Source organism: Alligator sinensis, unplaced genomic scaffold (assembly GCF_000455745.1).
Source record: "Alligator sinensis unplaced genomic scaffold, ASM45574v1 scaffold519_1, whole genome shotgun sequence".
NCBI classification, from domain to species: Eukaryota; Metazoa; Chordata; order Crocodylia; family Alligatoridae; genus Alligator; species Alligator sinensis.
Genome location: NW_005842187.1, coordinates 1,631,989 through 1,646,756, shown reverse-complemented (window position 1 = coordinate 1,646,756; position 14,768 = coordinate 1,631,989). Strand labels below are relative to the sequence as shown.

General features: G+C 44.4%; 1 protein-coding gene across 1 annotated transcript in view; it reads right to left on the bottom strand.

Moving 5' to 3' along the window:
• The window catches only part of ASTN2 (astrotactin 2), a 594,006-nt gene that overhangs the window by 48,901 nt on the left and 530,337 nt on the right, over nucleotides 1-14,768 (bottom strand). Inside the window, 1 exon segment of the mRNA XM_006026274.3 lies at nucleotides 5,764-5,905. Within this exon segment, the coding sequence (XP_006026336.1) occupies nucleotides 5,764-5,905 (142 nt within the window).

The window sequence follows — 14,768 nt, the reverse complement described above, 5'->3', positions numbered from 1 at the left end:
GAAGAGCGGCTGGTGTTGCTCCTGCTTCTACAACGCTGATCTACAGAGGAGCTGGAGGGGGTTTCATCTCCTTTTCCAAACTCTCAAAGTTTGGCTCCAAGCTAATGGCATCTCCCCAAGTATCTGAAATAAACATGCTACCCTGGCAAACCCACTTGCCAGCAACCGATCAGGTACAGCGCTTGGAGGAGGACGGCTCTTACAGCTCAGTAAACAGGCATCCCAAATGCCCAGAGAGCAGCTAGGTAAGGTGCTGAAATGGGCAAGGTGGGCTACAGGGCAAGGGAGGTTGCAGATGATGTCCGAAAAGTCCCGGTGAGGAGCAGAGGGGAGGTAGAGGGAGCAGGTGGGCTCAGCAGCACTGGATCCTGGACTGTGGAATCTGTCGGTTCTAGGATGAACTTTAATCATGGTCAGAGACAATCAATAAACCTTCCCATTTAATGGTCGGTTGAGTTCAGCTTCTTGTATCATCAAAGCCATCAACGTATCTGGCACTGATTACTACCTCTGTGCAGCTGCCTCTGCAGAAGCCGAGGTCTGAACAGAGATAAAGACACTTCCCACACATCCCTGGAGGTGACTCCTCCAAGCAGTGTCAGAGGAGGAATCTGTACGATACCTCCATTTTATCTGTTCTCTGGGAAAAGGAATTCTTTTTCCTGTGGCACATTTGTCAGCACTATATTTAGTTCCTATTTTTTCCCCTTTAAGGACTTAAACTAAACATAGTATCTCCAGAAACACCCAATACAGCTATGTGTATGCACGCAACCAAGTTCATGCGTCTTCAAAGTGCATCTATATGTGAATGTGAGTGCGAGTGTGAGAGAGAGACCGCACGTGTGCATGTATTTGTGCTGCGTATGTATGTGCACGCACCTTAGCTGACTTGTAACTGCTCTTCTATTACAAACCCTTGCACTGCAGGACTGGTGTCTCAAACATACTTTTTTTTTTACAAGCAGAAAAACACAAGTAGGAAGGCAACATATTTTCCTCAAGCTGAAATTGAAAAGGACAGAGAAATTAGTTCTGCTTTTGGTGGTTTATGTTTTTAAAATTACAGAAGTCTCAAAAAACAGAGGAACCCATCAGACTGTTTGTTTGTTTGGAGGTTGTTTAGCAGAAGAGGGGGTTATTCTGGTTTGTTTGCTTGTTTTTGACCTCAGTCCCTGCTTTGATCTCAGGATGGAAACGGGCCGAGAGATTGGCTAATAATATGGCCTAATTGTTTTAGGTAACTCAGATGAAAATGGACATGATGTGAGATTCATTTTTATGGATTTGATCAGCTCGCATGATCTCACAGGCCTCCCTCTCCATTTAGATGGTATCTTCAAACTAGAGGGGCCAAAGAGAGCCAAAGGGTTTGCTGTTTAGAAGCCCTGAATGTAGTAGAGTGAATGAGCGTTCACCTGACAGGCTGCAATAAAGCACAGATCCCTGCTGAATCGCTGTGATCTGGATTTCTACCAGGTTAAAGCCTTCCAAGAAAGCTAGTTTTCCTCAAAAACAAATGGAACAAGCAGAAGAAATTTAATTTAAAAACCAACCCTGTGCCCATGTTTGTGTTGTTACTACATCTGCACGGGTTCAGAACAGTGTGTTAGCCTCACATTTCACTGTCCTGGCTTTCTACACCTTGTGTCGCAATGGCATGGTTATTTGACTAGAACAGCGCTCAGGATATGTGTGTGTCTTGATATTAAACATGTCTGTGCTGCATGCAAAATTTCAGACACATTTCTATGTCTCTGTGCACTGATAAATGTGTATATGGAGCAGTGTGAAAATGTATTAAATGAGTGTGTATATGTATCAGTCTGTGTTCCAGTGTACATATGCAAACACTGACATACTTTAGTGTGTCTGGGTACAGATATTGGTATGCTTATACAGACTGGGGAATTCAGAGTGTCCAAGTTTTGTGTGTGCGCTTGTGTGTGCACAGATGCTGGGATGTGTTGGGAAGGTTGGGTGTGGGTGGGTGTTCAACTGCCTGTGTATAAATACTGGCACATGTTTGTATGTGCTGGTGGGTGTACTGATGCTGGTATTGTTCATAAGATGCTAGCATGCATGTATGTGCTGGGGGTGTATGTACAGATATTGGCATTTTTTTCTCTCCTGGTGCATTTGTGTCTGTTGTGGACACGTGCGCAGATTCTGCTGTGTGTATATATGTGTGCATGTGTTTGAATGTAGCATCCTAGGATTCCCTAGGAAGTGAGTGCCAAACCCCACAGGCCCTCAGCTGGATGCACAGGGCTGACCGCTCTCCACAGGCTTCAGACCTTCCTAGCACTCAGGCACCTATACACGCACAGAGAGGTTGCTCCGACGTGCTGTAATTATAACACGTCAGAGCAGACTCAGTTAATTGAGTCTGCTGGAGTATGGTAATTACTGTACTCAGACTCCAGAGTCATGTGTATCAGCATCCCTGAGCTGAAAAATGGTGGCAGGGGTGTTTTAACTAAAGCGTGTTTGGCAAGTGACACTCCAGGTGCTTTAATCAGAACAGCTCTGGGACACCTATACATGTGATGGAGCTCTGCTCCCACACGTGCTAATTGGCATGCCTTGGAGCAGACTCCATCAATTGAGCCTGTGGTGAATCTGCTGGAGCATACTAATTAGAGCAGCTTCCATGTCACGTGTATTCAGTGTCTCCGCATTTCAAACTGTCAGTGGGGGCACTTTAACTAAAGCTCGTCAAACTAACTTTAGTTAAAGTGTCCCCGCCACCATTAGCGCAGGATGCTGAATACATGTGACGCTGTAGGTGCTTTAATTAGAGCAGCTCTCAAAGCAGCTCTCTAATTAAAGTGCCCCCCACTCCACTTCAGGGCACATGTATAGATGCCCTTGGAGCCACTCTTAAGTAAAGCACCATGCCTCCCACTCCCCCACTCCCAGCACGTCTATAAATGAAGGCCCGATTGCTTCTTCTGATCTATATTGGTAAGGCACATTGACTTGCACTGGAAAGACACACTGAGAGGACTGCCTCCAAAGTTGGTTAATGCCCATGGAATGGCTGCCACTGACGCCAGTGTGAGATGAATCAGGTTGTTAATGCAGAAAGCTGCTGCATGACTTTACCCATCAAGCTCCTGTACAAATTAAGCCCACTTCCCTGGAAGCATCTGCAAAGAGCAGCAGCTTTTCATTCAACTGCCCTGCTAAATGCACACAGCGTTGCTAGAAAGAAGTTAGACTGACTGGCTGAGGACCTGCCCTGTGCCCTCACCTCACCTCTGTGTCTACGCAACTCATGTTTGTATAGCAGAGGCCATTTTTTTGGCCCAAGGAGAAAAGTGATTCTTTTTCTATGCTCCCTTGGGATTGATATAGCATGTGGTAAAGCTTTATCCTTTCCATCTGAAAGCCCTGAGCCCTTAACAAATGACAATAAATGAAGCCGTGGGCAGGCAAGCAGGTATCGTCATCATCCTAATTTTGCAGGTGAGGAAACTAAGTCAGAGATGACTTGACAGATCAACCAGTGAGTCTGGGACTTGGTACTCATATCTCCTGTTGTCCAGATCAGCCCTTTAAACTCAAGATCAGCTACTCGAACAGTCAGAGGGCAAATACAATGGCTCCTCCTTTGGCCGGTGCCACCGAGAAACAGAGACCAAACTGCCAATGGCTTGCAAGAGACTGGGATTTTACTGGAAGTGAATTCCTAGCAGGCTCTGTGACTGTTCCAGCCTATCCCTGGCATCTCTTCAGAGTAGCCCTATTCCCAGTGATATTAATAATGATATATACATATATAACAAGGAAACTTTTAAAATTATTAAATGGCAAGAGGCACCATTTGGAACCTGCTTCTGGCTGCTTCAACAGAGATGCGTAATAAAGGCCTTGCCTTCTTTGGAGGCTGTCAACATATTTAACTGGGGGGTGGTGGAAGGGGGAGGCAAAGGGAAAGTATTAATCAAGATCTTAAAAAGTTCTCGCTGACAGACCATTTGCCAGCTCTCAGTTTAACTGCCTTTGTGGTCCCATAAAAAGTTTCATTACTCAATACAAAATGTGTTTTAATTATTACAGCCGCTCTGACATTAAGCCCTGGGTGTTTCTCTCTCTCTCCCTTTTTTTTTTTAATCTGCTCTCCTGCTTCCCCCATCCCCCCCTGCCATGCTGACTGGAACTCTTGTGGGTAAGGAAGGGTAAGTCTGCAGGTCGTACCATACAGCTCACAAACATGGAGCCTTCCACTTTTATCTGCTAATGGTGGAGAGAGCAGAACTTGGGAGGTCCCTACGCGTGACACCGGTCACTCCCATGGAGGTCACTTTCCAATCTCTGTTGTGCCGGTTTTAGACCAGCATAGCTCCATTGTCTTAGCAAAGCTACTCTTGATTTCCATTGGGGTCAGAGAGAACTGAGAACTTTGTCTGTCCTGGTAGGGTAATAAGTGCTTTTTCACCCTCCACTGAAGTAATGGATGACATGGAGCCTAATTTCTTCTTCTGGTCCTTTCACACAAGCAATGAGTGAGACACTTTCTTGGGGGAGTTGCCTTAGACAAAGATGTTTGAACTGTATACTGCCAAGAGCAAGAGGGCTTGGCACATACAAAATACAGGCATGTCTATCCTAAAAGAAAGTCTGATCCGGACCTTATTCATTGTATTCCTGTCCCAGAGCAGCACCAGAGAAAAGCTGCTTCATACAGATCCATAGGTTAACTGTATGCTGGGACCCAGACTGTTCTCAGACCATGGGCAGATGTACTGGTGATCAGCTTGGAAGGAGCATACATCCATTTTGCAATCTTGCCAGTGCTGAAGATCACTGATACCAGGGTAGGGACTGCTACCTGGAAAGGATCAGGGAGAGGTGATCACAGCTCTGCTTCCCCAGTATATAAAACTGCCTCAGTGCAAAAAAAGTTCATTTTGCCAATGCTCTGATTTCTTCACTTGACCATTTTCATTTCTTAGAGCTTATATTTCTGAGGCATCTGTTAGGAGAGGAGATTAGAAAAGCCTGAAAAGCCCCCCAGCACAGAGAAGAATCAAATGCACGTGTTGAAATAATCACATTGCTTGGGTCATAAATTATATGCCATGGGCTAAGGAGAAAATCAAATGCCTTGCCTTTGAATCCCCTGTCCTCCACAAATAGCACCTCAGGTGAATCGAGCAAGGACTTGAGTCCTGCTCTCCAGGGGTTGTTTTAAACATATCAAATAGATGGAGTGGCTCTGTTATTGTCTTTCCTGCAGTGAAAGTGAACACATGTAAATAGGCACAAGGTGCCACTGCTGCAAATGGCACTGGGGTTGCTATTTGGCTTGTTAGCTGGCTACTCTTTGCTCATCAGGAACTGAGAAAAAGCAGGTGGTTTTGCCTGCTCTTTGTTGGGTGAAGTCATTAGATGAAGCAAACCATATCCCTTCATGGATGGGATTGCAATTTCATCATATATCAGAGGCAGGCTTGCTCCAATGAGGTCCCATGTGTCTTGTCTACCCAAGGATGGAACCAACCCAAAAGCCCAGGTGCAAACTGTCCCATAATCTGCACTGCTGGAAAACTGGCTTTCCGTTTTTTTACTTCAACCCTAATGCATAGATCCACAGAAAGAAGCTCTGTTTTTACAGCACCTAGAACAACAGTGATCCAATTAGATGGAAGTTTTGAGGCACAACTGCAATAAAAGTATTAGATAGCAGTTACATCAGTCGCTGGAGAGTCCTCATGATCTCCTCCCTCCACCCCATCCCGCACCATCATTTCTTACTTGTACAGGCCATCGGGTTCCAGGCACTTGAAAATGACCGAATAGAGGCTGATCTCAGGGACCTCTCCATGGCTCCTACCAGCTGCCACGCAGGACGTTGCAAGGCCAGAGAGCAAATCATCAGCAAAGCTCAAGGATTCTCCTATAGACCAAAGAAGAGAAGGGTAAGATTGCAACCTCCCCAACTCAACCTCTAGCCTGTCTCATATATTTCCAGAACATTTCCCTGAGAAGTAAAAGAGAGGGCGATACATAGAACAGCTCATGGGCAACCAGCAAAATTTACTCAGCTATAATCTGAACCAAGGACCATAGTTTCCTCTTACGCAATACACCGCCTATGGACAATATACATGAACACATGCATCTGCAGTATACAAACCCACTTCAGGAGCAGGAAGAACGCAGGCCCACACCCAGCATGCCAAATATCAACTGAGATGTGTCACAGGGTGGGTCAGGGAACAGATACACACACAAATCTTAGAGACAACATGGGGAGATGGCCTCCATGCTAACTTCTACATGCTAAACATATGTCTGCTAATGGGTATGTGCACTTCCCCTGCAGGGACATGAATTCAATGCTGCAATAGGCCTTTTCCATCCCAAGCAGCTCTGGCTGCAGATTCTGCTTATTTTTAAAGAGACAATTTCAGCTTCAAAAAAATCACCAGACTCAAATAAACAGATTTCTTTATTGGGTGCTTATACTTTATATCACTTTAAATTAACCAAAGGGAATTAGAATAGTTTACTAGGCAGGTTTCCTTTCCTTATTTAGTTTGTGCAGGTTGGGAAGTGAAATTCAAGGACTTTGCTCTCAGTTCAGCCACAAAAAGCCTGCCCTTCATTCTCCAAGTGCTGCCACAGGTGCAAGTTCAGACTAGCTGGGTATGGGTGCTTCTTTTAAGGCAGCTGTTTGTGTTTACACTGGGAGCATCTACACGTTGCCCTAGCTACATGCTATGTTGCCATACGGCGTGCTACGGTGATGTAGCGATCATGCAGGTCTACATGTGATTGCTAGATACATTGCCACAGCAGCATGCTTCCCACTTATAGTGCACTGCTACGGCAACATAGAAGAAAAATTTAAGCGTGCGCCGCCCGTACGGCAGAGTATGGGCGGTTACCATGCTGTGTTTTAATACTTCCAAAAGGCGCAGTAACAACATAGCCATACAGTGACATGTAGACACACCCACTAAAAATAATAATAATGCAGAAAAATTATTTTTTGAGATTCAGCATAAGCACGGTTGGATAAAATTTCAAGCAGACAGCGGCCACGTTTATATGAGATACTGACTGCACAGTAGCTCGTTACTAATGCACAGTAGCATCACATGGCATGAGATGCTAGTAGTAACGAGCTACTGCACAGTCGGCATCACCAAAAAGCCGTCGGGGACGCTACTGCGCAGTACCTGAGTTACTAGGCAGTCATTTAGTACTTGCATGCACAAGTACTAAATGTGTATGCAAGTACTAAATGACTGCACGGTAACAACGGCACCGTCAGCATCTCGCGTAGATTTGACCACTATCTCTTTAATTACATTTCCTAGCCTGGATTCTCCACTGCGCTCCGCCATGAACTGGCATTGGCATGCAAACCAAATTACAATTAGGATTTTAGGGTGTTTTATACCCACTTTGCATTCATATAAAGGACTACACAGGCACAAATAGGCAAACAATCAGACTCTTCTGACATTTAGCTCATCTGACCCATCTGAACCTGATCTCACTGATGCTCATGTACATCAAGAGGAATCCCACTGAAGTGAGTTCAGGTTACATGGGTGTGCGTTCAGAATCAGACCCTTTGTTCCCTTTTGTGCCAGTGCATCTTGTACATAGGTGCCAATACTTTAAAGCATTGAGAAGAATGTCTTTCTTAGCATATTTCTTTCCTTGTCTTACTGAAAGTCAATCTGATTGAGGGCCACAGAAATGCAACATCCTTTTTAGAGCTTTGGTATAAAATGTTCAAACTAACACACTGGGATAATCATTCCAGAGTGCATAATTCTGTGGGACGATTACTCAGGTAGCAGAAAATAATCCCATTTGTGTCTTGTCTCACAAAACACAATTCAATAACAAATGTTGTCCTTGGCCAGAGAAGAGAGCAGCAATGAATTCCTTTCTTCCGTAAAGGAATCCAAGTCTTAATTATTCATTTTAATGTACCACTCAGGTCCCGGCTCTCAGCATGACTTGTTCTTTCCAACCTTTTTATTTTTTTCAGGCAGAGCTGTCACCACTTGCCATCATTTAACATCGTTATTAGAGATGGGCCTGAACCAAACCTTTGGGGAGTTTGATTGGGAAGGTTGTGGTTAAAGGACCGGGCTGGGAGTCAGAAGGCAGGGGTTCAGCTGTGGTTCTGGCACAGACTTCTACTCTGACCTGAGACAAACCATTCAAATTCAGGGCTTACGGGCTGATTAAAAAAACAAGGCTTTTACATGACTGGCCCTTGTTTCTAGCTTCTACTTCCATCCTTTTCCACACAATACATGCTTAGACTGTGGAACTCATTGCTACAAGAAATCACTGAGACCAAGAACTTACTAAAATACATAAAGGGATCTATCATTTATAAACACACAGAAAAAAGAACAATTAACACCCTTGAACTTTCTAGAGATTTAGGGCCTTGTTACATGGTAATTTTGGGCGGCTCGAGGAGCTCTTAACTCCTCGATTGTCTATGCATTAACATCTGAAACTACTTTTGAGCACCTCTTAGGGAGCTCCAAGTGAAGCCACTCTAGGGTAGGATTGTTACACTAAGGTACAGACACGCTAGAAAATACCTAATGCCTCACCTGCCCACTTCCCCTGTTGACCTGAATTAGGCCCATTGCCCCCCTCCTCCCCTCCCACCGGACGAGCAGCAGCCCAGCAGCACTGGCACCTGGGAAGGCAGGTGAATCCTTCCTTGCCTGTGGCTCTTGGGCAGACAGTGCAGGCAGCCACAAGTAAGTAATGCCCTGGGGTCAGGGGGAGGCAGGAGGCAGAGGGGAACCCCACAGGGCAAGGAGGGAGCAACGGGGGAAGCCCCAAGGGAAAGTGCGGAGCCTGGAATAGGAGTGGAGGTAACCTTTCAGTCCCCCAGACTCCTGCTGGCCTGTATATGTGCCTGCTCCAAAACTGAGCTAGCCCTACCACCCATCAACTTTTGTGCGGCTCAGTGTAAGGTGTAACAAGGCCCTCGGTCACTCCGTAACTATGAACTGATGAGGTAGAGACTTAATGCTGTGGCTACGTTATCCCACCTATGTTTCCTGCAAGGTCTTGCATTCTCCTCTGAAATGCCTAGTATTCATCATTGTTTGGAGCAGGATACTGGTCTAGACAACTTCAAATTGACCCAGTCTGGTGATCCCTCTGTTATTGCTAAAGATCTGGGTGTTTATTTAATCTATTAGTGTTTTCCTTGCTGTTTATCCATTCCTATTTAGTTTGGACCTTGTTCTTTGAGGCCTGGTGCCTTGTATCTCTGAATGGACGTCATACAGATGAGCTTATGGGCCCTGTTATCACAATAGTTAGGATCCAAACTGACCTTTCACTGCTTTAGCCTTGCTATCTGGAATTTTTGCACAGACATCTTGAAGCTTTCTCTTCTGAATACCGGACAGTGGGTTACTTGAGGATAACTAGTAGGTGTTTTGGGTTGAGGTGACATAGGATGAGTTGGAGGGAGTTTAGTGGGTGTGCATTCTGTACTGGAGCACATCACAATGTTTGGGCACAAGATACACTCTCTCTACTTGGTGTAGAGCCAAAGCCCTCCTAACTTGTAGCAATGCTCCCTAATAATCTGCTTAAAATGATCTTTTGCAGTTACAGTTTTAGGTGAAGGCAGCTCTGTCTAACACAATTTTTAGCAACACCCACATTCACAATGAGACAATGTAGTAAAAAATGCATGGGTAGGGCATGGCATACCAGTCTTTCAGGGCATGTTTACACTACCTTCCAATCACAAGAACAGCATCAAAATGAAGCATGGCTTCAACTCCATGCACATTACAGTCTAAAATGTGCAATACAGCTGCCTCAGCACTTGCTGAGTACATGCCACCTACAACTGTATATGCAAGGAATACACACACACACACACACACACACACACACACACAGCTAGTGTTTCAGGGCCTTCAGGGCAGACAGGTTAGCAGGGCAGGGCTGTAGAAGACAATATGTCAGATGTCTGGCTGTAGCAGAGTGGTGAGTGGCACAGCATAAGTGTCTAATTAGGAAAAAAGCCTGAGGCCACATAATTGTCATGTCCCTCGGGTCATGACTCTCAGAGCTAATGTTTTAGGCTCTTTGCAAACTCAGGCAGATGTTTTTATATCAGTTTACATTCGGTTCACCTATAACTGTAAATGCAAGGAATACACACACACACACACACACACACACACACACACACACACACACACAGAGTTAACAAGGAGGCTATTGCTTGGCTTTGTGGATTTGCATTCGCCAAGTAAATAAATAAAACTTTGCCTAAGTCAGAGTAGGGGATAAGCCTTTGAAAAGCCTTTACTTTGTCAGTAAAGACAAGGTACAGTTTTGCAGATAAATTTCTTAATGGTTCTATTCCCCTGATCATCATCACTGAGAAGAGCGACAGTGATGGTGATCAGGGACGTGGAAACTGGGAGGAGACTAAAAGAGCATATCTATCTATCTATCTATCTATTCTTTGCATTTATAGTGATAAGTGAACCAAATGTAAACTGATATAACAATATCTGTCTGAGTTTGCAAAGAGCCTGAAACATTAGCTCTGGGACTCATGACCTGAGGGACATGACAATTATGTGGCCTCAGGCTTTTTGCCTAATTAGACACTTATGCTGTGCCACTCACCACTCTGCTGCAGCCAGACATCTGACAGATTGTCTTCTCCAGCCCTTCCCTGCTAACTGGTCTGCAGCAGCCTCTTGTTCTCTGCCTCTTTAACAGGATCCCACTGCATGATCCCTTTTTTGTTTGGCAGAGCCAAGCAGCAAGGGGTTAGAGAGGTGAAGATGAAGTCTAGCTGGGAGAGGAGTGAGACAGAAGTATAGGCTGCCTAGAGAAAAGAGCAGTGAAGGTCGAGAGAGTTGGTACATGAGCTGCTGAAGCTGGTTACATATTCCCTCCTCCCATAGCATGTATGGAGGGCCAAGCTGCAGGAATCTCATCATGAGACTAAGACCCAGCAAATGGAGCAAAGTTGCCTCTGAAAATAACCCCTCTGAAAGCAACCCCCATTCTCCTCTGGAATAACTATTAATGAAAATAATCCCTGATAGTCTATATTTACAAATTGTAACTGTACCTGTTTGATGGGAATAGGGGTATGTGGGAATGTATGATATTTAAGTGATATTTATAATATTTATGTATTATATTTGTGGGAATTATATATGTGGGACTATGTATGTTATTTATAATATATAACATATATATTTATGATTTATGTATGATATAGGTGGGAATGTATGATATTTAAGTGATGATACCTAATGTATTGTACACTAGGTTGGTAACACTACCTATTATTAAAATTGTCTAGTACTTCTCTTTATTTATCACAGGTTATTAAACGTTATTTTCAATTGCTTTGCCAAGCTTTAACCACATAAGCTGAAAATGTCTGTACTATGTGTCTGCCTCACACTGAATTTTCTTGGAAAATTTCAGCCAAAATGGGACTCCTATTTCTGAGAATGAGGAAGGGGAGGGGGGGGAGGGGGGATGCTGTTCTGCACATAGTAAAAGAAACGTTCTGGAAACATATTTTTGAAGACCTGTAGTGCCTCATGCTTTGGAGCAGGAACGCTATGTTTAGCAGGGTGGTGGCTTTAGGGACAAAAGAACTTTTTTGACATCTTTGTGCACATCTAGGGCCTCAGTGCTAACCCATCCTGCACTTGTGGAGAGATACAAACAGTGCCGCATATCACCATGGAGTGTCCCCTCTACAAATTAAGAGGTGGATTAATAACTTTGAACTCAGTTAACGGGGAGGCTATTGCTTGGCTTCACAGATTTGCATTTGCTAAATAAATAAATAAACCTCTGTCTTAATCAGGGCAGGGTATAAGCCTTTGAAAAGCCTTCACTTTGTCAGTAAAGACAAGCTACAGTTTTGCAGTTAAATTCCTTAACGATTCCATCTCCACTAGGCATGCTCTTATGGCTGAACAGGACTTTCCCTAAAACTGTGACTGTGGACTGCAGCAAGCTGTATGGGGTCCGAACACTTCAATTGGGGGCTTGTTTGAGCCCACGCAGCATAGGAGAAAGGTACCCAGTTCAAATGAAGATGGGCATGAGACAGAGATGGGGATGGAGGCTGGGAGATGTAACTTCAACTGCGGGTTTTTCATTGTTTTTTTGCGCAATGATTATGGAGGACATGAATGGGGGTTACTGCTGCAAAACATGGTCTCCTTTTGTTGCAGGATGCAGAGGCTCTTGTCTACATTTCTCAGTTTGCTGTTAGTCTCACTGCAGAGGAGGAAATGCAGCTAGAGACTTTTGCCAAGTTGGTGTCAATCTGGGTTAAGCCAAAACCCACAGCAATAAAACCCCTACGGTGAGAGAGTGCTTTCTGTTCAGTCCTGGGCCTCCGGTGAAGTTTTCTCCGTCACTGTTCTGCCCCTAGCCCTGCTGCAGTGTAACAAATGTAATAGTTTGTTACAGAAAAAGTCAAAGTAGATTCCAGCAAAGTCTCCAAAACAATCCAAAGTTAAAAAGCATTTTTGTACCCATGTAGGCAGTAGCCAGGATGCCAGTGCCTGGGGCTAGTGAGTGGAGGGAGTACGAGGCATGTATAAACTCAGGTGAAGGACACCTCAGACGGAAATTGGCTATCACAGGGCCTACCTAAGTACCAAAGAATGCATCAATTTTCAGCTTGAATATGCAGCTGTGGTTCACATGGTCTCTGATAAAAACATGAGAAAATGCCTTTTTCATTACTCTGCCATAAGCCAAAACACCTGGAGAGAATTTGATCAAGGTTTCTATAGTGACTAAAATTAATAATTTCTGCTATAAATTGGCAGTGGTTGAGAAGGAAACCCTGGGTGTACTTGTGTATCACTGAATGACTGAGGCATCAATGGTATCTGCCTAGGAAAAAAAAAAAAGGCAAATGCAATCCACAGATGTATCTGGCAAGGAATTTCTGGCGGCAATAGGGAAATATTAATACTATTGTATAAAGTCCTGGGGAAAACTCACTGAGAATACGGTAAACAATTTTGATCGCTCATGTTCAAGACTGATGTGAGACTGGAGCAGGCATAGAGAAGAGTTATGGTGCCAATGATTGGGGAAATGGAAACTTGAGTTATGAGACGGTATTAAAAGAGCATGTCTTGTTGATCTTAGTAATTAAAAAGGAGGAGGGACGGGGAGGCATGCTCCCTATAAATGCCTCTTGGAATAAACCAGAGGAGGGAAAAGAACTATTTAAGCTACAGGACAATATTGACCCAAGAAAGAATGAGTATAAACTGACCATGACTGACTTGGGAGTTGAAAGAAAGTTTCTAACAAGTAAAGGAGCTTCTTTTGAAGAGGAGTAGTTGGAGCAAAAATCCTAACCAATTTTAAGATGGAGTTGGACCAGTTTATGAAAGGAAAGTATACATCATGGCACTTGTACCAGTGGGAGGTGGCACTTGATGTCCAGTCCTAAGTCCCTAAAAACCAAACTGCCATCAGATATAATGAAGTATTTTAGCTTCTTGAAATGATCGTGAAGCACAGACTTTCCAGGCTTGCTGTGCCAGCTGCCAGCCTTTTATTTTTACAGTTTATCCTTGTATTTATTGTTGTTGTTGCTCCTGCTGTTGTTACGCATCTTGAAAGAAGGCAGGGCCAAGTGGTGCATTTAGAGGCTAACTGGTTAGTAGTCTCTGAAGATACTGCCTTGTCCTGCCTTCTGCGTGACTTCAGAAAAACACAGCTAACTATCTACTCCTTGAAAAAGAAACCGCAGATTCCCTTTAATGTTTTATGGTGAAAGAGACCGCTGAGCAAGCCACTGACTGAGCCACGCTATGAAACTGGACAGATCTTGGATGACTGTCCAGTTGGACAGATCTTGCACAACTACTCCTCTTATCGCTCTTCAGAAGCCAGCAACTTACCCCAGAGCAGAGGTGGCATCAAGACGAGGGAACTGAACCAGGGTCTCCTCGCCTAGTCCTGAGTATGAGCTGAGTGACGGACTTTCTGATGCCAATGGAAACTGAGGGCCTAGGTCCCCTCTCACTTACACTTGAGTCCTCCAAGATTAGCTTCATGGAAGTGGAGGCCTTAGTTGAGAGCAGCTAAGCTAAGTGAAAGGAGAGATTCAAGCCATGAGACACCATGGAAAGAAAAATATGGAAGCCTGCTTTGACACAGGCAAACGTGTGGCCATTTCACCACAGCACAAAAAGCAAGACATTGAGCCAACGGCAGCACAGAGGGTTGTGGAAACATCCCGATAGACCAGTTCCTTTGGGGCTACACAGAGGCTTTACCTCAAAGTAACCCTGGAAGCTGTCACACGTCCTCCCGGGGGCCGACCGAACCCGGCTGGCGTGGAGACAACCAGGAGGTGGTGGGAAAGAGATGAAGAAGGAACAGTGTGCAGACTTGATATGAACTGTTTGTCACGATTAAGTGGCCGAGATTCCTAGAAAGAGAAGGAGGAGGAGAACACATGGGCTTCCATGTGTCACTCAGGGCTGCCAGCTACTTTACTGGCCCAAATCCTTCTGATCAGGGTACTCTCTCTCTCTCTTTCTTTCAACCTGTTTTTCATTTACTCTCATGGCATCTCTGACTGTGACCTCAACTCAATCTGGTATTTAGGGGGAAAAAAAAAAAGGCGAAAAAAAAAAGTCCTTTAAAAAAAATCATATTTTATTTAGCTTGGTTAGTTTTGAAGCTTCAGCAGAAGAAAGATTAACCTTTTCTGCCTA